At 41.7% G+C, this 27404-nt stretch overlaps 2 protein-coding genes across 2 annotated transcripts; one reads left to right on the plus strand and one right to left on the minus strand.

Annotated features, from left to right (window-relative positions):
• Positions 1–4399: 4399 nt before the first annotated feature.
• Positions 4400–15233, minus strand: LOC148049938 (vomeronasal type-2 receptor 26-like). Its single transcript, XM_087705601.1, has 7 exons — positions 15041–15233; positions 11894–12047; positions 10695–10810; positions 9205–10061; positions 7193–7411; positions 5952–6081; positions 4400–5304 (listed from the first exon to the last, which is right to left on the minus strand). The coding sequence occupies exons 1-7, from the start codon at positions 15231–15233 to the stop codon at positions 4400–4402; spliced, it is 2574 nt and encodes an 857-aa protein (XP_087561727.1).
• On the plus strand, positions 15232–24725 carry LOC148049939 (extracellular calcium-sensing receptor-like). Its single transcript, XM_087705614.1, has 6 exons — positions 15232–15303; positions 18970–19098; positions 19560–20300; positions 20935–21025; positions 23713–23930; positions 24708–24725. Exons 1-6 carry the CDS (start codon positions 15232–15234, stop codon positions 24723–24725), a joined length of 1269 nt encoding a protein of 422 aa, XP_087561740.1.
• The last annotated feature ends 2679 nt before the right edge of the window (positions 24726–27404 follow it).

Genomic DNA, 27404 nt, shown 5'->3' on the forward strand with positions numbered 1-27404 from the left:
CCACTTGTATACTGGACACGCGGCTGGAACCAGACGATAGCTAACATCTCTCTCCGGGAGGGAACTTTCCTGCTCCTCCTAAAGGATGCAGTGGTGAGACCCCTCCTGAAGAAACCGTCTCTGGACCAGCCATTTTGAGCAACTATCGTCCCGTCTCCAACCTGCCCTTTGTTGGGAAGGTTGTTGAGAAAGTGGTGGCCTCTCAACTCCGACGGTCCTTGGATGAAACTGATTATCTTGACTCCTTTCAGTCGGGTTTCAGGCCTGGTTACAGCACGGAAACTGCTTTGGTCGCGCTGATTGATGATCTCTGGTGAGCCAGGGATAGGGGTCACCCCTCTATCCTTGTGCTCCTTGACCTCTCAGTGGCCTTCGATACCATCGACCATAGTATCCTTCTGCGACGGTTGCGAGAGGTGGGAGTGGGAGTCACCGTCCTCCGGTGGTTCTTCTCCTACCTCTCGGACAGGTCGCAGTCGGTGTTGGTTGGAGGGCAGAGGTCGACCCCAAGGCCCCTCAATTATGGGGTGCCGCAGGGTTCGGTCCTGTCCCCCCTCCTATTTAACATCTACATGAAGCCGCTGGGTGAGATCATACGCCGGCACGGGATTAAGTACCACCAATATGCGGACAATACGCAGCTGTATCTGTCCGCCCCGTGCCAACTCAGCAAAGCGGTAGAAGTGATGTGCCACTGCCTGGAGGCTGTTAGGGTCTGGATGGGAGTAAATAAGTTGGCACTCAATCCAGACAAGACCAAGTGGCTACTGATGTTCCCTCCCAAAGATTGGCCAAATATTCCATCTCTCAGGCTGGGAGGTGAAATTATACACCCCTCAGAGAGGGTTCGCAATTTGGGAGTCCTCCTGGATCCTCAGCTGACCTTAGAACACCATTTGTCAGCTGTGACCAGGGGGACCTTTGCCCAGGTTCGCCTGGTGCACCAATTGCGACCCTACCTGGATCGGGAGGCTCTTCAGACAGTCACTCACGCCCCCGTGACCTCAAGACTGGATTCCTGTAATGCGCTCTACGTGGGGCTGCCCTTGAAGAGTGTTCAAAGACTCCAGATGGTCCAGAATGCAGCCGCGCGAGCGATTGTGGGTGCACCCAGGTACACCCACGTCACACCTATCCTCCACGAGCTGCACTGGTTACCCATTAGTCTCCGGATCCGCTTCAAGGCACTGGTCGTTACCTATAAAGCCCTTCATGGCATCGGACCTGGGTACCTGAGAGACCGCCTCCTGCCGATCACCTCCCATAAACCGATTAGATCACACAGGTTAGGCCTTCTCCGGATCCCATCTGCCAGCCAATGTCGGCTGGCGACTCCCCGCGGGAGAACCTTGTCTGTTGCAGCTCCAGCCCTCTGCAACGATCTCCCCATGAAGATCCAGACCCTCACTACCCTCCCGGCCTTCCGCAAAGCCGTTAAGTCCTAGCTGCTCCAGCAGGCCGGGGAGCTTTCGAAATATCCAGGCCCTCGGAAATTGTGACTGTTGTATATTTTAATATGTTGTCTTGTGTATTATCCCCCTCCCTTGTTTTATTGTAAGCTGCCCGGAGTCCTTCGGGAGTGGGCGGCATACAAGCTCAATAAAACAATTAAACAAACAATGTGTCCAGTATTGTCAGCTGGTATAGGAAGGATTCCATCACCCATGGTAAACCCTTGACTGATGGTGGTAATAAGAATGGGTGCAATGTGTTTGTTATGTGCTTCTTTCCTTTCTCTGAAGATGGTTCCAGTCAGTGTTGCTTGGAATGGAGAGTTTGAGCCCAAACTGTGGATTGTTTAGGTTTAGGTGGCTCAGTGAGACCTTCTCAGTTCCAGCTCAGAGGTCAACTGTAGGTTGATGATGTTTAGTTCTACAAGCATTGACTGACAAAGCAATGCAGTCAATGTTTTCTCCAGGTGGTTGAAGTCTGTTGGAAGGGGAGGAAAAATCTCAGTTTGAATCCTAGCAAAACTAAGCAGCTGTGGATGATTGGTCCATTCAGGACTTTCTCTCTTTGGTCCTGCATGATGCTACACTGCCTTGTGGTGTGATATGGTGTGTGTGTGTGTGTGTGTGTGTGTGTGTGTGTCCCACTTGACTCTCAGCTCCTGCTCAAGAATCTGATTCTTTTCTGCTGCTGCCCCTGTTCTCTGGAGGTTTTGTTTTGTCTACTTATTTAAAATATTTATAGAGCCTCCCACCTTCCAGGACACTGTCAGCTTTGCCTGAGAAACTAGATCTGCTTCTTGTGTCCCACAAGCTATTAAAAATAGAATTATTCTGGAATATATTTGGTGTTTAATGCCTTGCCCTCAATCTATACTAGTCTCTATTTATTTCTTTGTTAGTAAAACATAAATTCAACACAAAAATAGTTTGTCATGAAAGCAACTGTCTGTGAAGGCTCCTGGATTGGGGCTGAAAGGCAAAAATAAAAATGGAAGTGGTATGCTCAATCCCATAATTGGGTAGACCAGGTTGCCCTGACAAAAAACATTTAATGTTTCCCCAGGTATAGCCGACAAAGGGAGGATAGCCCATAGCTTAGAGGTTAATACATCTACCTAATATGCAAGTAGCCCGGGTTCAAATCCCAGAAGGGTATGGCTAGCTGATGAGAGCTAAATAGCTTGAAATAGATCTGTACTAGTTTCCCTTTATATCTTTGTTAGTAAAACATAAATTCAACACAAAAATGCTTTGTCCCAAAATCGACTGCCTGAGAAGGATCCTGGATTGGTGCTGAAAGACAAAAATGAAAATGGAAGCAGTACACTCCATCCCATAAATGGGTAGACCAGGTTGCCCTGGCAAAAAAAAATCCTTGCTCTCAATTTCATTGGTTTTATAGGAAATATGGCTAAACTCAGCATAGCTCTTCATACATTTCCCTTCCTTCAGGCCACCATAGTTTCCACCAAATCTGTACAGCACAAAATCATTGCCCTTCCTTCTTTCAGGTTCTTTTGGGAGTCTCCGCTCAATTCCCCCCATCCATGACCTTTTTTTTCCGGATGGCAAATGGGAACTAAGGTTCTGCAACAGTCTGGCAAGGGCTTCTTCTGAATAGTTCACTCCAGAGGTGGTATTCAGCCAGTTCTGACCGCTTCCGGCAAACAAGTAGTGAAAAATTTGAGTAGTTTGGAGAACGAGCAAATACCACCTCTGGCTTGCCCTGCCCTCAACTATCCTCTGCCTCCCAAATCCCAGATGATCTGAGTTCCAGCTGATTGGCTGGGTCTTCTTATGTTGCCTTGCACCAGAGAATGGAGCTGGAAAGCAGGTTAGTGGAGTGGGGAGGGAATGGGGATTTTACAGTATCCTTCCCCCGGAATTGGGTGGAAATGGAGATTTTACAGTATCCTTGCCCTGGAGTGGTGTTGGAATGGATATTTTACAGTATTCTTAGCCTGGGGTGGTGTTGGAATGGATATTTTACAGTATTCTTCCCCTGGGGTGGTATTGCAATGGAGATTTTACAGTATCCTTCCCCTGGAGTTGGGCTGAAATGGAGATTTGACATTATCTTTGCCCTGAAGTGGGATGGAAATGGAGATTTTGCAGTATCCTTTTCCTGCCACACCCACTAAGCCATGCCCACCAAGCCACACACACAGAACTGCTAGTAAAAAAAATTGAATTCCACCATTGGTTCGCTCAATTCCTCTGCCAAATACAACTGTTTTGGTATTTGATATATTAATTTGCAAATACATTCAACAAGTATGTATTTCAAATCTAGGAAACAATTATTTTGACTTCTGAGAAAACATTTATTGTCATTCATGCTTCTTTCCTTTCTTCCATTCATCTCTTCGTCCTTCCTTCTTCATGAATAAAAAGTAGCAACAATTAGCAGGGACATAAAAATATTGTTAATATCTACCTTTAATATCTACTATTGTTATTATCTTATATCTTCATAAAGTATTTTTCAATTAATAGAGAGAAAAACAATGTGGATTATTTGAATTCTATAATTTATTTTAAAAGAACTAGTAATCAGTTGAATGAAAAAAATAAGAAGAAATTCAGCAAACTTTCAGTGATCTATGGAAACAAACGTGCTTAAAAATAATGATAGTAAATCCATCCCAACATATTTTCTTTAACACTTTTGATTCAAATAAATCCATCATTTTGGAAAGGAATGTTTACATATTTAACATCCAGATTTATTTCCAAGATGATCAACTCAAGGGGATCGACTCAGAAGAGAACTGGCATAAGTAAAAAATAAAAGGTGAGGGATTGTTTAAGATTAACAGGTACTTTGTAATGGTTTGCATCATCTGATTATTTCATGGAAAAGCCCTTTCCTCATTTCATATTTTAAAGAAAGCTGATAAAATAAAGAAGTCCAAAAATCAAATAAAAGTTCTCAAAAACTACATTAGTCAGAGATTCTTGGGTCTCATTATGTTTTCTCTACAATTTAGATCAGGTCTCAGTAGAATAATATAACATTTGGGGAAAAAGATGCAAGCCAAGAGACCAGCCCCAGATGCCAAGATGGAGAAGATCTCCACGGCCACCATGGACTTCCCTTTGGTGCTCAGATAAGTGGGGATGAAGGTGATCCAAACACTGCAGAAGACCAGCATGCTGAAAGTAATGAACTTGGCTTCGTTAAAGCTGTCAGGCAATTTCCTAGCCAGAAAGGCAACAGTGAAACTCACAAGGGCCAGAAAAGCCAGGTAAGCCAGGACAGTGTAAAACATTAAAGCTGAGCCTTCATTACATTCCAAGATGGCCTCTCCAGTCAAGGAGTGGAAATCAAAATTGGGAAATGGGGGAGTGGTTATTAGCCAGGTGGCACAAAGAATTGCCTGGATCAGGGGACAGCCTAATACAATGGAGTTGGTCAGTGGTTTTCCTAAGAATTTCCTTGCCCTGTTTCCTGGCTTGGTGGCCATGAAAGCCAGAACCACCATGACAGTTTTTGCCAAGACAGAGGAAACCGCAAGGGAAAACAGAATGGCAAAGGCTGTTTGTCGGAAGAGACAGGTGAGCATCCGAGGTTGCCCAATGAAAAGGAAGGAGCAGAGGAAGCAGAGCAGGAGAGAGACTAGGAGGATATAGGTGAGATCTCGGTTGCTGGCCTTGACAATTGGTGTGTCATGATGTTTATGGAAAACCACCAGGACTGCAGATGTGGTCACAGAGAGAAAAAGAGCAAGAGAAACTAAGATGTATCCCAGAGTCTCTTGATAGGAGAGGAAGTGGAGCATCTTGGCAATGCAGTGGTCCTTGTCCTTGTTGGGATACTGGTCTTCTGGACAGGGGTCACAGTGAGCTGCATCTGAAATCAGGAGTCATTTTGTATTTCATGATGGATCAAAAAGGGTTAATCATCCTTTACGGATGACCCTGATGACAGGTTAGCTAGAGGCAATGATGTTTTCACCTCTTTGGCTCAAATTCTCTGCTTTGTGTTTTGCAATTACACTTTCAGGATTTTGTTGCAGAGGAGAATACACAGATATAGCTGGATATAACTTCTCATTCCCCAACAGGTCTATCAATTATCTGGGACTGAACAATCATAATCTAGATAAGAAATATTGAACCTCACACTCCTTCATGAAAAGATTTGTAGTGGGATTTCCCAATGGGCTGTAAGAGAAGGAGTAGAAAGTCAAGGAGGTAACACATGAAGAGCACTAAGGACTCCTCAACACATGAATTGTGTCCCAACTACCTTGTGTTAAATTGATGAGCATCAGGACAGGTTGTCTCCTCAGGACAACCTCAGGACAACCCTGACTCAAGTGACCTGGGGTGGGAGGTGGGCAGGACAGTTTAGATCCATGAAATAAGAATTTCTGCTGAAAAAACATGACTATGTTGAAGAATGTCAATTTATGAAAAATAACAACAAAATTGATATTTGCTTCTACTGAATGGTTTCCTGGATCATAGAAGAGTTACATTAGAAGTGTTCTCTACCTGTCTCATTAGAAATGGTCCCTTCTGGACAAGGATCACATCGGTAGCAGCAGACTTGCTCTCCCTCTGGAACACTCCTCTTCTCTCCTGCATGGCACCTCTTCATGCCACACCTGCCAAAGGGCATTTTCTAAAAGAGAAAAGAGAGATGATTGAGATGGCATAAGCAAAGAATATGCTTCATTCATTCTTCTCCACATTTCTATATCTACCATCAGAATGTTTTCAAATGAAATGGTGAACTGGGCTCTAGCAAAAAACCTGGAAAAGACACAGGGAGATTAAGGCCAGTTCCATTCCATCTGGAATGGAAAGCTATAGCTTTTCTGAAGCAAACACTGATGGAGATCCAACTGAATGGGAATGGTCCATGGAAACCACTATTGGCTGCTCCATCTGCATCCTGGGTATCAAGTAGAATTTCTTCCTAATCTCAACCCTTTTGGATCTGTCACAAATCAGACCTCAAATATGTTTAGGTTTAGGTTTCATTTTATTTATATGCCGCGGGACTCAGGGCGGCGCACAAACCCAAGGAGGGAAAGGGAAACACAAAAACTACAAATACAGGCATTTAAAAACAACCAACAGCCACACCATTCAAGAGGGGAAGGGAACTCATCAACCCCAGGCCTGCTGACACAGCCAGGTTTCAACGGCTTTTTGGAAGGCCTGGAGAGAGGTGAGGGTCCGAATCTCTGCGGGGAGTTCGTTCCAAAGGGCCGGTGCTGCCACAGAGAAGGCCCTCCCCCGGGTAGTAGCCAGATGACATTGGCTGGTAGACGGAACCCGGAGGAGGCCTGCCCTGTGTGATCTAATGGGTCTTTGGGAGGTAATTGGCAGCAGGCGGTCTCTCAAGTACCCAGGTCCAATACCATGAAGGGCTTTATAAGTGATGACTAGCACCTTGAAGCATATCCGGAGACCAATTGGTAACCAGTGCAGCTCGCGGAGGATAGATGTAGCGTGGGTGTACTGAGATGCACCCACGATTGCTTGCGCGGCTGCATTCTGGACGAGCTGAAGTCTCCGAATGCTCTTCAAGGGCTGCCCCATGTAGAGCGCATTGCAGTAGTCCAGTCTTGAGGTCTGGGGTGGTCATCTGGCAAACTGTTACATGCAAAGTAGTTTTGTCATCAAATGGTTGCCAAAGTTTTGATTCAGTAACCTGTTCTCCAGTAAGGGAGAATCCCCAGAGGAGAATGACTCTTTTGCTGTATTTATTTTAACTTCCAGCTCACCCTTTTTGTCCAGACAATTGCATCAGAGTTAATGTTGAAATCCTGGCCTGGGGGAGCCTCAGGTTCTATCTGTCCAACTTTCCTGTGGACAAAAGATAGATTGGGGAAGAAAACCCAGTTGAGAAGATCATAACGAGCAGATCCCAGTCCACTTTCTGAGAAGGAGATTTCATCACCAGCACTATTGTTGAACTGGACTTTCCTCAAATAGGGAAGAAGCTGAATGGAAAGAAATTGGAATAATTGGTTTCTATAATTGTGTGATGGCCCTCATATTAGGGGATTGATATATATCTGAGAATCTAGAAGAGTTTCCTTGCTGAAGATCTGAACAATCCGGAATAGCATCAAATTTTTAACTACTTCCCCTCCAAAAGTTTCTCTTTTGCATTGGTCATTTGTATTATAGCTTCTTCAGCTGTAGTTTTTATCAGAATGGTATCTACGGTACGTACAAATATGTTACTGCCACTTTTCAAAATTCTTTGTATGATCTTGCTTCTGTGATACTAGGCTCTTTTTAAATGTTGACTTTGGCCCAAAGTCTTGAAAATGAGTAATGCATTTTAGGAACGATTAAATCATTTTTACCATATCAGTGTAGAATCCCAGTGACTTTCTCTAGCTGACAATCAAGGAAAGCAGAATGTGGGAACAAGATATGACCAAGTGGGGCCATGTGAAGAAATTTCCTGCCCCAGTTTGTTATTCTACTGTCCAGAAGAGGCCCAAGGTTTAGCCTTTGATGCTGAATTGTGTGTTTGCTTATTCCCTTCTTGCCATTTTCTTCCATTAATGGATCAATTGTTTCCTTGACTTTTTTCTTCTTTTTAAAATGTTGAAATAAGTTTTTTTTTAATTTTTTTTACTTTTGTAAAGGTTTTGTAAAAGGAAAAGTTCCTTTTAATATGCCAATTAGCAAACATTCCTTCTTTATTTCTGTTTTGCTAATACTCCCTTCACTCTGCTAAGGATTTGTTTTCCACACATTGCCTGCCCTAATTTGTGGCTTCACTGGCCAAAGAGATCCGTTCTTTAGCCTTTGAGGCAGAAATAAAAAACATCTGATGAATTTCAGACTAGGTTGAGTCCAGTTCTGTGTGGTAAATTTGACAAAGGTTGCTTGGACACAACAAGCTGTTCAGTACAACACGTTGCAAACTAAAGACAGGAGGAAGGTCACACAGCGTGCTAAGCCATAGAAACACAAACCAAGGTTAAAATCAACTGAGTTTACTATCTTTTTAAAAAGTAGTACAAGATTGGAGAATGACGAGCGATCTGGACCACAGAATCACCAAAAGTCAGGCATGACGGATAACATCATCATCGTCATCAAGGGCACATCCAGAAGAAAACTGAGGTGGTTCTGCAAATGTGCCCACTAGGACTGTTTAAGCATCTGGCAAAATTGCTATCTTGCTCTTTGTTCTCTCTTGCTCTGGGATGGTGCTTCCTCCCTGGAATGACCACTTTATGAAACTCAGGCAACCCTTGAAGAACTTTTAGGAAAGTCTTTCCTATATGGACCTCATGGGCAACTGGCTTGGATTATTTCTCTTCTCCCCTCCACCTCTCTCAACAAAATATTGTGTTTAATTCACTTTACTGTTGTTTTCTGCTTAAATACTGTTTCAGTCTTGTTTGATGCAGTGATATGATGCCATGCATATATTTGATAAAAGAAATACAAATTGTGAGTTTCCTATTTAAAGATGATGATGATGATTGCAGAAATTACCTTTTATGACTGGACATTGGATCACTCTTGATAATCTTCCATTTATTACTTCCTATTCTGCTCTCAGTTACTTTGTGTTTTTGTTAATAATTGCTGTTTTAATCTGGTTTGATGCAGATTTGATGCAGTGATATGATGCCATAGAATTGTTTAATTCAAGAAAAACACCTGGGGAATTTCCTCTCTAAGCATCTGTGTCCTGTATTAAAAACCTTTATCCAGTCCAAGGAATGGACTGGGCCAAAAAAAAAAAAAAACCCACAGAAATTACCTGCCATGACTGGACATTTGAGATCCTCTTTCCAATCCTCATCATGGCTGGTTGCCCTCTGGATCCATGCATGGCATGTAACACATGTGCCACAGCATAAATGGCGTTGTAGATGTTGTAACTTTCCCCTGTCATGCTTGTTTCAAACACGTAAGATGGCAGATTCCGTAAATCCTCCTTTCCTGTACATGGTTTTCTCCCCTTTGGAGGGATCCTGCCTGGTTTGTAGATCTTGCAGCCAAAGACAAATTCCCACCACGTTGGGAGAAAAACGTCCCCTTGTGGGTTCAAAGGGTCTAAAGACAGGAGAAAACGGCTGAATTCCGAGACATCCCTGGTGTGGTCCCTAAAATGCAAAGCTCCATGGAAGGGCTTTATACCTTGCAATAGATATTGAGAGTTCAGAACATTAAGTTTCCAACTGGATGTAAAGATCCAAACTTTCAGAAATGATGCATTTCTCTCTCTTTCATAAACAAAAATAACTGCCTGTACATTTGCAATAGTATTGGAATCTGCAAACAAAACAATCACTTCACCTATAGACCACGTGTTTAAAATCTGAAATAATTTTGAATCTGAAGTAGCAGTAAAACCAGATTTCATAATTTCAGTGAAGGCCAGGCAGATCTCCTTCTTCTTCAGCATTGGCACCAAAGAGGAGATGAAATGTTCTCCACTGTCATTGTCAGGGGCCACCAGCCCAATCCAGTTCCACTGGAAATACATGAGCAGCTGGGCTATACCCACGTACTGAGGAAATTCCCTGGGATTAATCCGGAAGAAGGATGGATAAAGTCTTTTGCCTCCCTGTGAGAATTCAAAGCCGACACCTAGCTGGAGAAAGTGAGAATCCTCTTTAACAGACAAAGGACATTTTAATGCTGATTTTAAGGGTCCCCATTGTGTGATTTATTGCCCCACCAGTCAAGTTTATCCACTTCAAGTGGCAGGTTTCATCTTCCTCCCTTCTTAGGAAGAGCCGCCAGTTTCCGGTTTTGACTGGTTGTGATAGATCAGAAGTCAAAGGAACAAACCCTAAATCTGACACAGAGAATAAATTGCACCGAAAGGTACAGAAATATGATAAACTTCTATGAAAGTCAGGAACTAATTCCTCTTTCAGAATTATATCAATATGGCTTTGTGGTTATATAAAAATGTATCTTGATATATAAAATCCAGAAATCAATTCAAATATGGGATGGATTATTTAAGTCATATACACCTAATATCCTCCCCTCCCCACCAAAACATTGATTTCATCCTTGCCTTCTCTATGTTTGTCTACTCCATACTGTAATCCCCACTTACCTGTGGGATCTTTAAGATGCTGAAGATGGAGGCCATCTGCCCTGAGGATTTGGGGTTTTCACCTCCAATGATGGAGAGAAGGGTGTCCTGCCTGTCACATTTATAACCTGGAACCATTTGGCCTCGTGTGGAGAGCAGGGAGAGGCTTTGTAAGGAAATGTGCCTGTGAAACTTGCTATTCTCATGGACGTGGAAGCCAAGGGTGATGTTAGGCAGGAGATCCAGATCCTTGTTCACCTCCATGACAGTAAACACCAAGGCTAGGAAGTACTGGTAGTTTGGGGATGTGAGTCTATAATGAGAAAAATATTGGGGATCATTGTATTCTGTGTTCTGTTGAAGTTGGAATTACCTTTGTTGGATGTCCTTGGAACAGAAAGTCACAAGTTTAATTGGGTTTTTTTGGGGGGTGGTGGTGGTTGTTGTTGTTTAAGGATGTTCCTTGACTCAACTTGGGTGGATTTCTGGGTAAAGAGAAAATCCAGGTCTTACTTATCTCAGATCATTTTAACCCCCCCCCCCCACTTTGTTCTCCTTCCTTCCTTCACTTGGTCTGAAATCCTCCCCAGTTGCTCTTCTTCATAGCTAATCATTTTCTTCCTCTCCCAGAGCAGCTTCTTCAGGTCTGAACAAAAGACTCCAGTGAGGGTCAAAACACAGACTCACTAAGGGCCATTATTCATGAGCTCTGCTGATTCCTAGCCTATTTCTTGAATTTGCCTCTTTATTGAGACAAGGACTAAGATCTGAAAATCCCCAGAATGAGTATTTCTTAAAAGAGGCCCTGAATCCAAAGGAAAGAAAATAATCACCTACATCTTTCCCCTTCAGGTGAAACTTACGCGACTATATTACCTAGATGGAATGGGTCCTTTTGAAAATCTGGGATTTTGAACAGCAGAGAGGTGAGCAGGGCCAAATTCCCTCCAATAATCAGATCACCAGGCCTGTAAAATTCCCATGAATATCGAAAATTAAACTGTTTTTGGGATGCACATACGGTTTGAATCTCCTTAGCAGCAATTGAGGGAAGGAGCCAGAGGAGCAGCAGCAGCAGGAGAGGCAGCCCAGTCATTCTTCTCACCTTCCCTCCTAGAGCAAAAATCAAGGTTTGTGCAGAAGCTGAATTGCAGGGAGCACTTGAAATCTCAGCAGAGTTTTAACACAATAGACAGCTTTGGTGCCTTTTAGATGGCCCCAGGGCAAATTTATATGCTGTCTCTTTCTAGTAACACATTTGTATTATGTCACTTTATTCCTTCTTATCTGTCATATTCTGAAATTAAACTATGTGCTGCATTTTATACTATTTTAATGATAAGGTTGCAAGACTAATCAATCAATAAAATACTGTATCAACCATGCTTTCTCTTACCTGTCTTTGTGCTTTGATACGAAGGCCAGCTGAGTCTCACCAAACCCTGGAGTTAGCTCTGTGGTAGACAAGGCAAGGTCTCCCAGCAGTGTGAGAATGTAGAACATATATTTGAAAGCAGAATTAACCTTGGAAATTTTTTCTGGATTGAAATCTGCAGGGGATACAATACGAATTACTGTTATTCTGATAATTGCAAGGAAAAGCCATTGTCCTACCCACTGAGCAATGGATGTTGTTTGTACATCAGATAGGAAAAAACATGTTTGTGTCCCCTGTAGCTAATCCACAGAGCAGATGGACTTGAGAATCAAAGTGAAGTAAACTTGTTGCCCTATCTGAAAGTGAACACCTGTACAGAAGATGGAGTTTGATCTGCACCATAGTATGTTCAGACCGAATGTGTGCTGATGGGGCAGGGTGGCAGTCAGCTGTACCCTAGTAAGGGTGAGCAATCATGCCAACATTTAGATGGAATAAGAGGTTTAGTTATATCCACAAGACAGGGGGCGGGATGGAATGGATGGATTGATGAAGTTTATATCTCATGCAAAGTGATTCTGAGCAGCATACAACAGTCCAGTAAAATTGTTAATAAGGAAGGCAATCATTGGTTAAAACCTTTATACAACATTTATTAAAAAGAATTGAAATTATCAGGGTCCCCAAGGCTATTGCATGACCAGCTCTGAGGGAACTTCAGAAGCTCAGGAGTGATGAGACCACCAATGCAGCTTAGCAAGCAAAGATATAATGAGACCTACCAGAAACATAACTGCTCTTGCTAATGCAGTTTGCACCAGTTGAAGTTTCTGGATACTCTTCAAGGGAAGGACCATATGGAACACATTGCAATAGTCCAACCGAGAGGTGATTAGGGCATCTTTTGTCCTAGAATGGGTGCAACTGGCATTAAAAAAAAAGTTGTGAAAAGGCCCTTCTAGCCATAACTGCCACTTGATCCTCAAGCAGGATTTGTGAGTCCAGGAAGACCACAAAGCTCTCACAGGGACTTTTGGGGGCAATGCAACACCATCCAGCACCATAGATGATATAGTCCTAGAACTAGAGATCCCCCAAACCCAAAGCCATTCAGTCTTTCTGGGGTTCCTTAGAAGCCTGTTTTTCCCCATGCAGACACTCATAGCCTCCAGATAGCAGGACAGGACATGAACAACACTGCTTAATTTATCAGAAGCACCGATGTTCAATTGGATGTCATCAGCATTTTGAGGATACCTCACCACATGGAGATGGATGAGGTTACCCTGGGGTCTCATTCTTCTGGGCCTAGAACTCTACTGTTGTTCCTGGGATCTGCTGGAGCTCCTTTACCAGTTTAGGAGTCACTGCCCAAAATATCCCTATCACTAGGACCACTTTGGCCTTGACTTTCCACATCCTCTCCAGTTCATCCATTAGACCCTGGGACTTTTCCAGTGTCCCACCCTCCTTCTTCCCGATCTTGCTGTCATTTACAGATACTGATTAACAGAGTTGGAAGGGACCTTGTAGGTCATCGAGTCCAACACACCTCCCAAGCAGACCCTACACCATTTTTGACAGATGGCAGTCCATTCTCTTCCTGAAAGCTTCCAGCGATGAAGCTCCCACAACTTCTGAAGGCAACTTGTGTTCCATTGGACACTGCTTCATCTATCCCTACCTCTGTCTACTTCTCCATGACCTCCTTGTCTGGTTCATTGGCTAGGACCTGCCTGTCTGCTTTGATCTGGAAGTCCCAAAGGATCATAGCCCTATTATTCTCCACAACTTTGTGTGGAATATCATAACTGGGGTTTAGAAGGTTTAGCCCATACGCTGTGCTTATGTTCCTGTTCCAACTACTTAGTGGTGTCATTCAGTGTATGCTGTCCCTGCCTGGATCTTATACCCTGTTACTTTATGTATTGGATTCTCTCTGAGGCTGGATGCAATATTGAGGTGTGATCTACCCAATATATAATAGGGATCCATATCCATTGAGTTGGAAATGACTCTTGGGATTCTATGGGTCAGGTCTCTCCACACCTTCTGATCCTGCACTACATTTTTGAGCTGTTTTATGCTCCAGCTGCTGTCACTTTTCTTAGTGTCCAGCCATGGCATTTTTTGGTGGCCTGTTTTTCATTTACCGCTAACTCTTCCAAATATAACTGCTTTCTCAAGTGAATTTCCCTGCATGATATGACCAAAGTAAATGAGACTCCATTTTGTAATTTCCTTCCAGCATCATGGCTGCTGTTATACGTTCCAGTGCTTGCTTGTTAGTCACAGTTACTGTCCAAAAGGTTGTTTAATGTATTATTCTAATTAGTTAAGCATATCACATCAGAATACTGAGACCTAAGGAGAAATGTTTTAATACTCTAAATTGTATTATACCAAATCTGAAATGCAAATAGAAGGAATTTCAAACACGAACTAAAATGATGTGTCTTTGGACAGAATTCATTATAAAATAAAAATAGCAATAGCACTTAGGCTTATATGTCACATCACAGTTCTTTTAGACCCTCTCTAAGAAGTTTACAGAGTCGGCTAACTGCCCCCAACAATCTGGGTCTTCATTTTACTGACCTCGGAATGAAGGAAGGCTGAATTGACCTTGAGATGCTGAAGATAGAATCCCCGGGAATCAGCAAAATTAGCCTGCAATTTTGCATTTTAACTACCGCACCATTAAATATTTGCATGATTTCCAATAATTGGAAGGACAAGCCACTCTCCTATTTAATTATTGTTAAGAAACCACATCAAATTAAAAAAGGGCTCAAGGGCAAAATAAAAGTTACAAGTTTGCATATGAATCAAAGATTCTAGTGCCCCATTATATTTTTTTCTCTGATTCAGATCTGGCTTGAAAGGATAATGTAGCATTTGGGAAAAAAGATGCAAGCCAAGAGACCAGCCCCAGAGGCCAAAATGGAGAAGATCTCCACAGCCACCATGGACTTCCCTTTGGTGCTCAGGTAGGTGGGGAAGAAGGTAATCCAAACACTGCAAAAGATAAGCATGCTAAAAGTAATGAACTTGGCTTTGTTAAAGCTGTCAGACAATTTCCTAAGGCGACAGTGAAATTGACCAGGGCCAGAAACCCCAGGTAGGCGAGGACAGCATAAAACGTTAAAGCTGACCCTTCATTACATTCCAAGATGGTCTCTCCTACTAAGGACTGGAAATCAAAGTTGGGAAATGGGGGAGAGGTTGCTAGCCAGGTGACACAAAGAACTGCTTGAATCAGGGGACAGGCTAAAACAATGGAGTTGGTCAGTGGTTTTCCTAAGAATTTCCTTGCTCTGTTCCCTGGCTTAGTGGCCATGAAGGCCAGAACCACCATGACAGTTTTTGCCAAAACAGAGGAAACTGCAGAAAAGAGAATGCCAAAGGCAGTTTTTCGGAAAAGACAGGTGAGCCTCTGGGGTCGACCAATGAAAAGGAAGGAGCAGAGGAAGCAGAGCAGGAGGGAGACCAGGAGGATATAGGTGAGATCTCAGTTGTTGGCCTTAACAATAGGTGTGTCACAATGTTTAAGAAAAATTGCCAGGACTCCCAATATGATTTCAGAGCAAGAAAGTGTGAGAGAAGCTAAAGCATATCCCAGAGGCTCTTGGTAGGCAAGGAAGTGGATCTTCTTGGCAATGCAGTGTCCTTGTCCTTGTTGGGATATTGGTCTTCTGGGCAGGGATCACAGGAAGCTGCATCTGAAATCAAGAAATCAAATCTTTGCCTGAGGATTCCAGGGACATCTGCCATGTGTTGTTTCCCCTTCATTATTCCTCCCTCCCTCTATTCTGGCATGATTTCCCCTTTCTGCTTTGGCCAGTCCACAAAGAAAGTGATGGAATGACCCTTTGTGTATTTCATCATGGATGAAACAAGTTCATTCTTTGTATATTATTGATGATGCTTTGGATAAGTTAGCCCCAGACAAGGAGGACTTCAGCTCCAGCTGGTCTGGTTTTGTGTTTGTGTTGAGAAGATCTACAATGAAACCAAAAAGGTCATGAAAATGTCTACTGAGTTTTGGGAGAGCGAACGGTCTCTTTTCCTGGTCCAAAGTAGTTTATAGAGAAAGAGGGAAGAGGAAAGAATGATGCAGAAGAACCACAGCAATGAGAGTTATTTGACTCAAGGTCTCTACTTTGTACTTCAATTCTGTTGATTATGATTGTTGCTGCTGTTGTTGTTGTGTGTTAGTAGTTCTTTTCCTCTGACATGTCTATCAACTGATCCTGGAAGATCTGCTTTTGACATTTGCTCTACCTGTCTGATTAGAAATGGTGCCTTCTGGACAAGGGACACATTGATAGCAGCAGACTTGTTGGCCCTCTGGAACTCTTCTCCTCTCTCTTGCCTGGCACCTTTTCATGCCACACCTAGCAGTTACAGTTCAACTCAGTCTACCCAGAATTCTAGGGAAGATTTACCCAGTATTTCATAGTAGCTTGTTGAAACCAGTAATTGGGTCCAGCATAAGATCATTCACCCAAGCTCCCCCTCCTCCTGTAGTGGTAGAAGGAGAAACACATTATGAGGTGAAAAAATCTTAGACTCCAGGCTGTATAGGGTCGCTTACAGTATTTAGTGCATTGGAAGGGGTACCCTTTGTCCGAAGCTACTTGGGTGAAAAGCTGGGACCTAAAGGCAGATAAGTTAGTAAAACGATTCCCTGATAAGTTTCCCGATAACCAAAGGGTGGGGAGAAGAGGTGGTTAATTTTGTTATGTTAACTTTTATGTTATTCTCTTTTCAGGAAACGTTTTTCTTCTGAGGAGAGGGCGCCTGTCAGGCCTGCAGCTGGTTCCTTTTAGGATCTTTGGCCTGCCACACTCTCTCTTATTTTACTATGTTGTTTCATTAGTGGGGAATTGGGAGGGGGAATAATAAGGGGTAGAATGTGTTGTTGTCAAAATAAAAAAATCCTTTCTAGAAAGCCAAGGTCATTCTTTGTCTCCACATCTCTGAGCCTGACCTGAACTGGATGGGTGGAAATGCCAGCAAGGCAGTGGCAGATTGGACCATGTGATGGACTTGTGGGTGTGGGGGCAAGATCATGAAATTTCAACTGGGTGGGAACCCCGGGAAGCTTTCAGATTCAGGTTTCCCACAGAAGTACCAACATGTCTCTCTTAATAAATTGGAACTCTGAGGAAAGCTCTGCCTTAGACTCTGATTTAATTTTGTATGATATTTGGAATGCTGATACTCATTTTGAAACTGTAAGTTTCCTTTCACATCTTGTAGTTTACTTATCAATTTCTTTTCTTTTTCTTTTTTCAATTTGTAGGCTAAACATCTGCCCGATTTATTAGCATTTTCAAAAAAGTTTTGTTTTGCTCTTTTGATTATTGTTGTGCCAATTCTTCCTTTTCTATTAAGTTCAGTTTGTGTTTTATTATTTCCATTCACTAGTAATTCTTACTTCATCTCAGTGGATTTCCAAAGATTAACCCTCCCTTAGCATAAAGAGGTTTGTGTCCAGTCCAAACATGTTTACTTAGCATGCTCTGAATAACATGGCTGGGTCTCTTCAGAGTTGGAGCTGAGATGAATGTTTATCTTGAAGACTTAAAACCTTACTTGAGCCCTCTGAAGTCATGAGAGCATCACACTCCCTACATCATCCTTTCTTGATTTGCTCTAGGAAGAGGGTCTCTTTTTGTGGCCAATGATTTGGCTTTTAATGTTGCTATGGTCCTTGCCTGCAGCCGTCCAGATGGTCCTGAGGCCAAACTGCTTCTGGAGGAGACCTTTCCAAGCACAAAAAGACTATTACAGACCTGGAGATCTCATTATCGGTGCAAACCTGCCTCTCTCAATTTCTGTAGTCCCATTTTTTATTTTAGATGATTGGGATGTCTATTATCTGTAAGTCTTTCCTTGATTGTCTTTTTATTCAGGGCAACATGGAAAGGGCAGTCTTGAAGATGGGGCAGATTTAAATCCCACCTAGCCTCACAATGTTTCTCCTTGATGATTCAATCTCCTTCTAATCCCTTTCTCAAGCCCTCTGACCTTTCAGTGGAGAAGAATAGCTTGTCATACAAGGTAGTCAACTTCTTCTCCATGTTTCTGTAGGTAAAGTGCACATTGCAGAGAAGCCAATTTGGACTGAATTTAGGGAGAAATAACGCCAGGATCCTTTATCTTATAGTTGGATTAAATTCATCTTCCCATCTCCTTATTCTAATGATCTGTAACACCATTCTTCATGCTTTCATTATATCAGATATAGAGAAAGCCTGTCTTTTGTCCCACCATGTCTCACTTACCATAAATCTCCTTTAAATCCTAGGCAAGCCAAGAGAGTTTCTTGGAGAATCCCCAACAGAAAGAGTTCTGCATTCTGAGGCATTAAAAGGGCTTTTTCTAAGTGGATGTCACCCAGATATATCAGCTTAATCGTTACTATCCAGCAAAAAATAATCTGGTCAGGCATTCAATTTAATTCTAATTTAATTTAATTTCAATCTCCTGTTAATCCTGGGCCCTTCTAGGTCAGCCAAGTGAGCTTCTTTGAGAATCCCCAACTGAAAGAGTTCCACCTTCTGAGACACAAAAAGTGCTTTCCAGATCAATTGGGTAAATCATTGCGGGTCAGCAAAAGTCAATCTGGTCAGACTCTAATTTATTGGATTTATGAAGCCACCAAATTGAAAAGGACTCTGATAACATGATGGGTGAAGGGTGGGAATAAGTCCCTGAGAATGCAAGTTGTCAGCCTGTAAAGATTTCCAAGACTGGATATAATAAAGTGTGTAGCTTTAGCAAGATGATCAGCCTCCTTAACTGGAGTGAGAAATACATTTTGGAAAAGTTAATACTGACTTAAACTGAGTTCATGCTGTAAATGATAATTTCTGCACCCGCTCATAGAAAGGTGCTTCAGACTGAGGGAGAGACAACTGATTGACAGCAACCCTGTTTTCTGACAGCAGTAAAATAAATTGTATTGATCTGTTTTATGATTAACTCCTAGAATCCTGATACTGCTTTCTTAACCAAAATCTCCCTCCTGCTCCTGTCTAATTTTTGTCCTCCAACACATCCTCCAACAAAGACCTGTTCCCAAGAACTACCAACATGTCCTGGCCTTGGCATTTGCCATTCAGGAGGTAAACACAGACCCACGGCTTCTCCCCAACATCACCCTGGGCTTCCGCATCTACCAAGAGAACCAGTATGCAAGCATGACTGAAGAGGTCAGCCTGTCTCGCCTCTCCAGCTGGGGAAAATTGTTTCCTAACTATAAGTGTGACACACAGGAGAGCCTTCTCTCTGTCCTTGGGGGTCTCAACTCTAGAACCTCATACCAGATGGCAACCGTGTTTAGCTGTTTCAAGACTTCTCAGGTACCTGGATACGTAACATGATGAAAGGGGGAATGCAAATGTAATGCTGTATATTCTGCCCTGTTTAGTTACTTCCAACAACCTGCAGAGCCAATTCTGTGACCTGTAGAAAACATCTCATGAAAGAGGAAGGTTGTGGGGATGAGGTCTAGAATAGGATAACCTGCTTGTCTAGATAGTAACAAAAATACAGATACTATTTTCCTTGCTTAACTTCTTCCTTTTTCTCCATCCCCAACCTCCCTTCAGCTAGGGTATCGCTTCTCTGACCCTGTTCTTAGGGATAAGATCAGTTCCCCACCTTCTACCAGATCGATCCCCAGTATCACCTGCAGAATGCAGCCTTTGTCCGACTCCTTCTGTATTTCCAGTGGAACTGGATTGGGATTGTTGTTCAGAAATCAGAGAGCAGTGACCATTTCATCCAGACTTTTGATGCCACCCTGTCCCAGTATGATATTTGCATAGAATTTGTGGAACAGATCTTGCCCGTAATCTCAATATTGAATATATTGCACAGGACTCAAATATATATGCTTCAGACAATTTTGAACAGTGATGCTCAGGTTGTGATTATTTCTGGGGACTCCAATGCTCTGCAAAGTGTTATAGTATCCCTCTATACTTATGAAGATGAGAACCAGGCTTCTTCTGGGAAGGTCTGGATCCTGACCACCCAATGGGAATTTTCAGCTATTGGCTATCACTACGATTGGGTGAAATTAAAGTCCCTCCATGGTGCTTTGTCTTTCACGGTCCACACAAACCCAGTGTCAGGATTCAAAGATTATCTCTGGGCTCTGAATCCACACGAACCTCATGGAAACGTCTTTCTCCCCGAATGGTGGGAAGTTGTATTTGACTGTGATATGATGAAGGCAGGTGTGTCCTCACCTGGTGGCCGAAGGGTTTGCACAGGGCAGGAGAACCTTGACACTCTTCCGGCTTCTGTCTTTGATGGAAAGATGACCAGTTTCAGCTACAGCATCTACAATGCTGCCTATTCTGTGGCACACGCATTACAGGCTGCGTATACATGGGAATCACGACGGGTATTGAAGAGGGGCAGAAAGAAGCCACAACTGCTCTCTATGAAGCCCTGGCAGGTAACTCTCATCTTCAGGTCTTCCCTTGACCAAGGAATCTTTCCTTCTCTTGGTCACCTTCACTTTGCACTAAGTGTTTCTTTGTCTGGTCTACCCAATTACGGGGCAGAACATACTGCTTCCATTTCTGTCTTTCAGTCCCAATCCAGGAGCCTTCATAGACAGTGACTTTCATGACAAACTATTTTTGTGTCGAATTTATGTTTTATTCCTTTATTTCTTTGTCTGTGAAACATAAATTCTTCACTTTGCACTCTTTTAGGATTTATGAACTTTTGCCTTTAATCTCCACTGTCTTGTCTAAGTACTTCCCCCACCCTCTTTTTACAAAAATCTCATATCTTGAAATTTTCAGAAATTTCCCCTGTTGTCTCCAGACAATTCGTAAGGGAAACAATAAAGTAAATAAGAATGAGAAAACTTAGAGAAACTTCCAAGCAGGAATATGCAATATTGATGGATCTCATTCATTACTTGGATTAACTGCTTAACCAATGAGATTTTACAGAGGAGTCACCTGGCTCTGCAGTTTTCCTATTAATTTACTTTTTCAAGCACTTTTCTTTCCCCTTCACAGTAGAGTTTAGGTCCAATCCTTGAAGCTGAAGATGTAGCCGCTCCAGAAATGGAACTTTCATTGTCTCAACTTCCATTTCAGTTGGGATTCTGGGGTAACAACAAGTCATAGTTTAAATGGAATTAAGTCTCAAATTTAATAGGAATATTTTGCTCCCTCCATGCTTTCATTTGACATGAAAATTGTTTTTCTTAACCTTAAAGTGAAATATATTTTCCTTATTTGTCAAACGTTATTTTCTCTATCAACTAAGAAAACACTTGCCACTCTAGTTCTGCAGCTGAGTATAATAAAGTAAAAGAAATAACAGATTGTCGCTTTTTTAAACAATTTTTATTTGTTTTTAAACAAAGACAAACAAAGATAAAAATAAAAATAAAAAACCCATCTTCCATTACAAATTGTAGAAAATATGTCAGTTGGTTACAGTATTTCCATGCATCTCTTCCATAGTCACCACCTGCTTTTCATATGAAATTGCATATTTTAAATTCACCTATATTCATGTATATCACAATTATTATATCTCAACCTGAATTTGACTATAATTGTTTTTATGTCCTTTTATATATAATATTCAAAATCTAGAATAGGATTACATAATAACATTCCATTAAATCATCCTAAAATCATCTAATCACAATACATCTTTATAATATATTCTAGATAAAGCTTTTAAACCTCCTCTCATAATCTCCATATATTGTTTATATAAAATTTCATATTATCAAACTGATATATCTATATGTGTTATTATCACTATTAATCATTATTTACCTATAGCTAGTAAACTAAATTTAGCTTAATTTTTATTATACATTTTCATTGCATCAACCTGTATCCCTCCAGTGATAGTACAATCTTATATCTCTTGCCATTTGCAGCAGTAATGTTCTAGTTACTTTCTTAATAAATCTTATATAAACCTCCCTTGGCAACATGCTGTTCCTTTCGTATCTCACAAAAGCTTGAAACCCAATATCTGCTCTGGGTTATCACTAGTTCTTCTATCAAGATTTCCCTCCTTATCTCTGTCAATTTTCTCTCTTTTCTTCTTCTGTGCTTTGAAGTCTGGGGTAGAGTTCCAATCTATCCATCTCTCCTTTCCATATTCTGCTCTTGCCATTACCAACCACGCTCACTTTGTTGTCAGTATCCACAGTTTTCTTATCTCTTTGCTTCTTTTTTCCTTCCATCTTTTGAACTCTGTCCTCCACTTTCTTCATTTGGTAAACATCCTCAATTTCTCCATCCAATTTTTCTGTTTTGTATTCCATATTCTCCATATTCTTTTCAATTCTCTCTGTTACAGCTAATAGATTTTGAATTTCAAACATAATCATTTGCAATGTTACAGTTTCTTATTCCTGCTGGGCCATTCTTTAAATTTTGCAGATAATGCCACTATAGGGTTCAAGGCTATTTAATACACTTCAAAAAGGTTATTATCTTTCAATTCAAAATGTTGTCTTCTCTCCAAAAGCTAGTGATAGAACTTCCAAAAGGCACCTGTATAAGCAACTTGTGCACTTCCTACTATCACTGTCAGTAAACAAGCTGAAAGAATCTTGAATCTCAAGTGATCAAAGAGAAAGAAGGAAAAACAATGTATCCAGCCTCCAGCCTCTAAGTGGCAGTGTAATTGTTTTTCCTCCTATAGTTACAACCCTCTTTAATCCTTCTTATTTTCTTCTTTATATTCCAAGATTAAGAAAGAAAAAACCCTTAAATTGAGATAAAAAACAATCCAATCAATCCAGTCAGGCATTATAAAAAAGAAGGGGAATTTTAACCCATAGATATAAGCAAAAGTGAAAAAAGAAAAAAATAATCCATTCAGTTTAAAAAACAGGGAGCCTCTGAAAAAGTTCCATACGTGAAAAAAAAAGAAATTAGAAACTGGATAACACACTAAGTTCAGTGCAGACCAATCTTGCCGCCTACAGTCTTTTGTCTTCAATTTTAACTTAACTTAAAAAAATTTCTTGGGTAGTCTCTTCCTCTAATAATAAAATTTCCTCACCAATTCGACACACTTTCTCTTTCTGATTTTTTCCCATTCCGGAGCTGTCCCAAATTCAGCAGCTTCATTAGCTGCATTTCTGTCGCCCGAAAAAAAGGGCTATTCCTGGATCTTTCAGGGACTTTGTGATGTCTTAATCACTGTCTCTGCAGGACAGTTTAGGTTCGAATGGACTATCCAGCAGCAGGAATTTGACTGCAATCTCGGAGCACCAAGATTGCACATCATGCCGTTGCGACATCAGCTCTCTTCCCCAGCAGATTGTCTCTTAAAGGCCTATCCAGGAAATGCTGGCTAATCCCATCTCTGTTTCATATCCTGCATTCAGAATAATATTCCTTCAACATATTGCAATTTTAAAAGAAATCTTCTGTCAGTTAGCCTGCTGTTTGCTGCCATAGAAAAGGGGGGAGGGAATCAGTGGATAATTTTCCATTGCAGCTTTGCAACTTTGGCCTGGACTTTGCATATCACTTCAAGGTCATTTCTTCTAGCTTTGGTATGCAGTATCCCTCTGGTTGACTAGCTACAAGGGGGCTGGACTGTACAGTTTGTTTCAAGTTGCTGTTTTCGTGCGCTTTGCCTCAGAGCTTGCCTGGAATTTTTTGCTTTGGGATTGTTCCTAATAAAAGTACTTTTCTCTAAATTTCTGGAGCTGAGGATTTTTCTTCCCTAGGAAACAGCCCTGACAATCTCTTTATATCAGCTCTCTTCCCTTTTATGAGCTTGTTCTTTGTTTGCTTGTTTTGCAATTTCAGATCAACGCTTTCTTGAGAAACATGGTTTTAACAACACTGCTGGGGATGAAGTCTCCTTTTCAGAAACTGGGATGAAATATGAAGGATTTGATATCCTCAACCTGGTCGTCTTTGCAAATATGACGATCCTTCGAGAGAAAGTCGGATGGGTCAATTCCGAGGCTCCTTCAGCTGAAGGTTTCAGCATCGATCCTTATGCCATTGTGTGGGTCAACCAGGTAGGGACCAGACACTGCTTCCAGGGCTAAAGAAAACTGAGAGAAGAGAAGGGGCTGTTGAGGTGGAAACTTTGATCAGAATGGAGCAAGAAGGAAGCACTTTTATGCAGATCATGTAGCCGAGCTGAATGTTTCTCACCTCTCAACACTAAAATCTCTCCTTCCAGACAAATCCTTTCTCCCGATGTGTGAAGCACTGCCTTCCAGGACAGGTCAGGAAAGTGGCAGAGGGGAGGCCCATTTGCTGCTATGAATGTGTTTCTTGCCCAGAAGGGACCATCTCTAATCAAACAGGCAAGTTGCTCAAGAAGTCCCACAAAGCCGAATGAGGAGGTCTGGCAAGGCTGGATGGAGAGGGTTGAAGGAGATCCCAAGAGAGCAAATCAGTTCAGCCAAATCAAGATGATGCAATGTAAAGAGTGGCCCATTGAACTCAGCCTTATTTAAGGGTCTTCTGCTTGAGTGTGGGTTGGACTAGAAGACCTCCGAGGTCCCTTCCAACTATGTTATTCTTTATTCTGGTGCAGAATTAAATGCAGCACTAGATCAGCAGGTCAGCGGTTCAAATCTCACCGGCTCAGGGTTGACTCAGCCTTCCATCCTTCCGAGGTGGGTAAAATGAGGACCCAGATTGTTGGGGGCAATATGCTGACTCTCTGTAAACCGCTTAGAGAGGCCTGAAAGGCCTATGAAGCGGTATATAAGTCTACTGCTATTGCTATTGCTATTAGCAGCAGTTTTTCTAGATTATGGGGGTAAATTTTCCATGTCTTTTAGGGGAATAGCCAGTCTTAGCCCTAAATGAAGGTCTGAGTGAATGAATGAACCAACAATGACATATTATCCCAAGATGAAAGGAAGAAATCTACAAATCAGAAGAATTGCATTGCTGTTCTGAGTTTTCTGCCTTACAAGCTTTCTTCGCTAAGAAAAAAGAAACAATTATAACCATCTTGAAAAAGGAGAAGTGATAGGAAAGTTTTAAACAGCTTTTGATAGTTTCTAGGGTTTCCACAGAAGGCTTTGGAAAGAACCCACAATAACTTTGGTCAAACTTAATCAACCTAGTTAATCTACTTAATCAACCTAATCAAACTTTATCAGCCTTAATCAACCTGTTCATAGGTCTCAGCAGAACTTTTAGTTGATGGTTCTGACCTTTCTTAACCCCATGGACCATCTTCCCACCTCTCAGCTATTAATGCAGGGTAGTTTCATGCCAAAATTTTAAGTTTCCCTACCAGAATTCCCATTCCTGCTGTCACATCACATTGAAAAAAATCCAACTACCCATTTTTCCTGAAGGGGTGTGGTATGGGGTTTAAGCTTTATTATTTGGTGGGGTGGGAGTTGCTTGTTCTTTCAGTATTATGAACCTGCCAGGAAATTGTTAGAACTTTTGGAGAAAACCGAAGGCCCCACTATCTATGTTTGCTGAACTTTCCTGCAAAAATCTCTGAAGGTGAAGCAGATGAGACACATATAAACAAATGAGCAGGATTGCTGGCTGACAGGACTATCGGTCTTCTGTGGGTTCCAGTAGAAACTGGGGTAAACAACAGTTGGCAATCTGTCTCGCAGTAAAAACCACAGGAATCATGGAAGTGTCTAAAGACTGGAGGGAGCTTTTATTTTCCTCCACCAAATTGACCAGCTGGAGCTGAATAGATCTCAGGGTCATCATGAATGAAGTGTAGTTTGCCCTTTATAATGCACTACAGTTAGCACAGTGGGTCATTCCATCTTTATCTTTGTGGGTTGGTCATTGCAGAGAAGGGGAAAGCATGTTCAGACAAAGACTTTTGATTTCAGATGCAGTCCAGTGTGACCCTTGCCCAGAAGACCAATATCCCCATGAGAGCAAGAACCATTGCATTGCCAAGAAGCTCCACTTCCTTGCCTATCAAGATAACTTATGATACGCTTTAGTTTCTCTCATTCTTTTTCTCTTTGTGACCACATCTACAGTCCTTGTGGTTTTCCTTAAACATCGTGACACACCAATTGTCAAGGCCAACAACCGAGACCTCACCTACATCCTCCTTGTGTCTCTGCTGCTCTGCTTCCTCTGCTCTTTCCTCTTCATTGGTCGACTTGGGAAGCTCATCTGTCTCTTTCGACAAACTTCCTTTGCCATTCTGTTTTCCCTTGCAGTTTCCTCTGTGTTGGCAAAAACTGTCATGGTAGTTTTGGCCTTCATGGCAACCAAACCAGGGAATAGAACAAATAAATTCTTAGGAAAGCCTCTGACCAACTCTATTGTCTCAGTCTGTCCCCTGGTCCAAGCAATTATTTGTGCAATCTGGTTGGTAACCTATCCCCCATTTCCCAACTTGGACTTCCACTCCTTGGTTGGAGAGGCCATCTTGGAATGTAATGAAGGCTTAGCATCAATGTTTTATGCTGTCCTTGCCTTCCTGGGTTTCCTGGCTATTATCAGTTTCATGGTGGCCTTTCTGGCTAGGAAGTTGCCCAACAGTTTTAACGAAGCCAAGTTCATTACTTTTAGTATGTTGGTCTTTTGCAGTGTTTGGATCACCTTCCTCCCCACCTACCTGAGCACCAAAGGGAAGTCCATGGTAGCTGTGGAAATCTTCTCCATCTTGGCTTCTGGGGCTGGTCTCTTGGCTTGCATCTTTTTCCCCAAATGTTATATTATCCTACTGAGACCCCATCTTAATTGTAGAGAAAATATCATGAGACACAAAAATCTCTGATTTATGCAGAGATTTGAAAATTTTAATTTGACTTTAGGTTATTTTTGTACTTGATCTGATTTCTAAAAAAAGTTGTGACATGAGAGGATAGCTAGTTCTTTAAATAATTGGAAATGAAGTGATGTAAATAATCACAGACTATTTGTTAATCAACCACATTTTTATTTTTCATTGATGTCCGTTCACCCCAGTGAGGCCCCATGAACAACTTGGAAATATGATTTGATGTTAAAGGTCTATTATCATCAAAAGTAGCTTTATAAATATGGTGGGTTTGTTTCACTATGTTGGATTGTTTTGAAGCATGTTTGTTTGCAACTTGGCTTTGCCAAGTTCCCTGCCAACTTTTTCATTCAAATGTTTATTAGAGTTCTTTTAATTCTGCAGTTTAAATGAGCTACATTTTTTGCTCTCTCTATACTTAATGGAGAACATCATTAATAGACACGATCATGTAAAATAGTTATTAATGGATATATTCCGTCTTCTACTGTTGGTAGTATTTTTTTTATCCTTTTCAAATATTGTGAAGAAGGAAGATGCTTGGTTGGAAGAGAGGGAGGAAGGATGGGGTGGGGAGAAAAAATGAAATACATTGCGACTTTTTCATGTTCAGGGAGGAAGACACCATTGTGTGATATCCTGTTGCTTGTTTAATGAACTGATAGATAAGAATAAAGGAAATGCCTAGAAATTGGTTATTGGGGAAGGCAAAATTCTGCATACTCTTATATATAGACAGTGGTATGTTGTCTAA

The sequence above is a fragment of the Thamnophis sirtalis genome, unplaced genomic scaffold (assembly GCF_051295495.1).
Source record: "Thamnophis sirtalis isolate CommonGarterSnake01/CBP01778 unplaced genomic scaffold, rThaSir2_p1.2 scaffold_1, whole genome shotgun sequence".
Taxonomy (NCBI): domain Eukaryota; kingdom Metazoa; phylum Chordata; class Lepidosauria; order Squamata; family Natricidae; genus Thamnophis; species Thamnophis sirtalis.

Coding starts and splice junctions, on each gene's coding strand:
- LOC148049939 (XM_087705614.1), top strand. CDS start 15,232: ATGACAGTTTTTGCCAAAACAGAGGAAACTGCAGAAAAGAGAATGCCA. Junction 15,304..18,969: donor CAGTTTTTCGGAAAAGACAG/GTGAGCCTCTGG, acceptor CCTGTTCCCAAG/AACTACCAACATGTCCTGGC. Junction 19,099..19,559: donor ATGCAAGCATGACTGAAGAG/GTCAGCCTGTCT, acceptor ACCTTCTACCAG/ATCGATCCCCAGTATCACCT.
- LOC148049938 (XM_087705601.1), bottom strand. CDS start 15,233: ATGGTGGTTCTGGCCTTCATGGCCACTAAGCCAGGGAACAGAGCAAGG. Junction 7,412..9,204: donor CAAATGTCCAGTCATGGCAG/GTAATTTCTGTG, acceptor CTTTCCATTCAG/CTTCTTCCCTATTTGAGGAA. Junction 5,305..5,951: donor GACCATTTCTAATGAGACAG/GTAGAGAACACT, acceptor TCCTGATTTCAG/ATGCAGCTCACTGTGACCCC.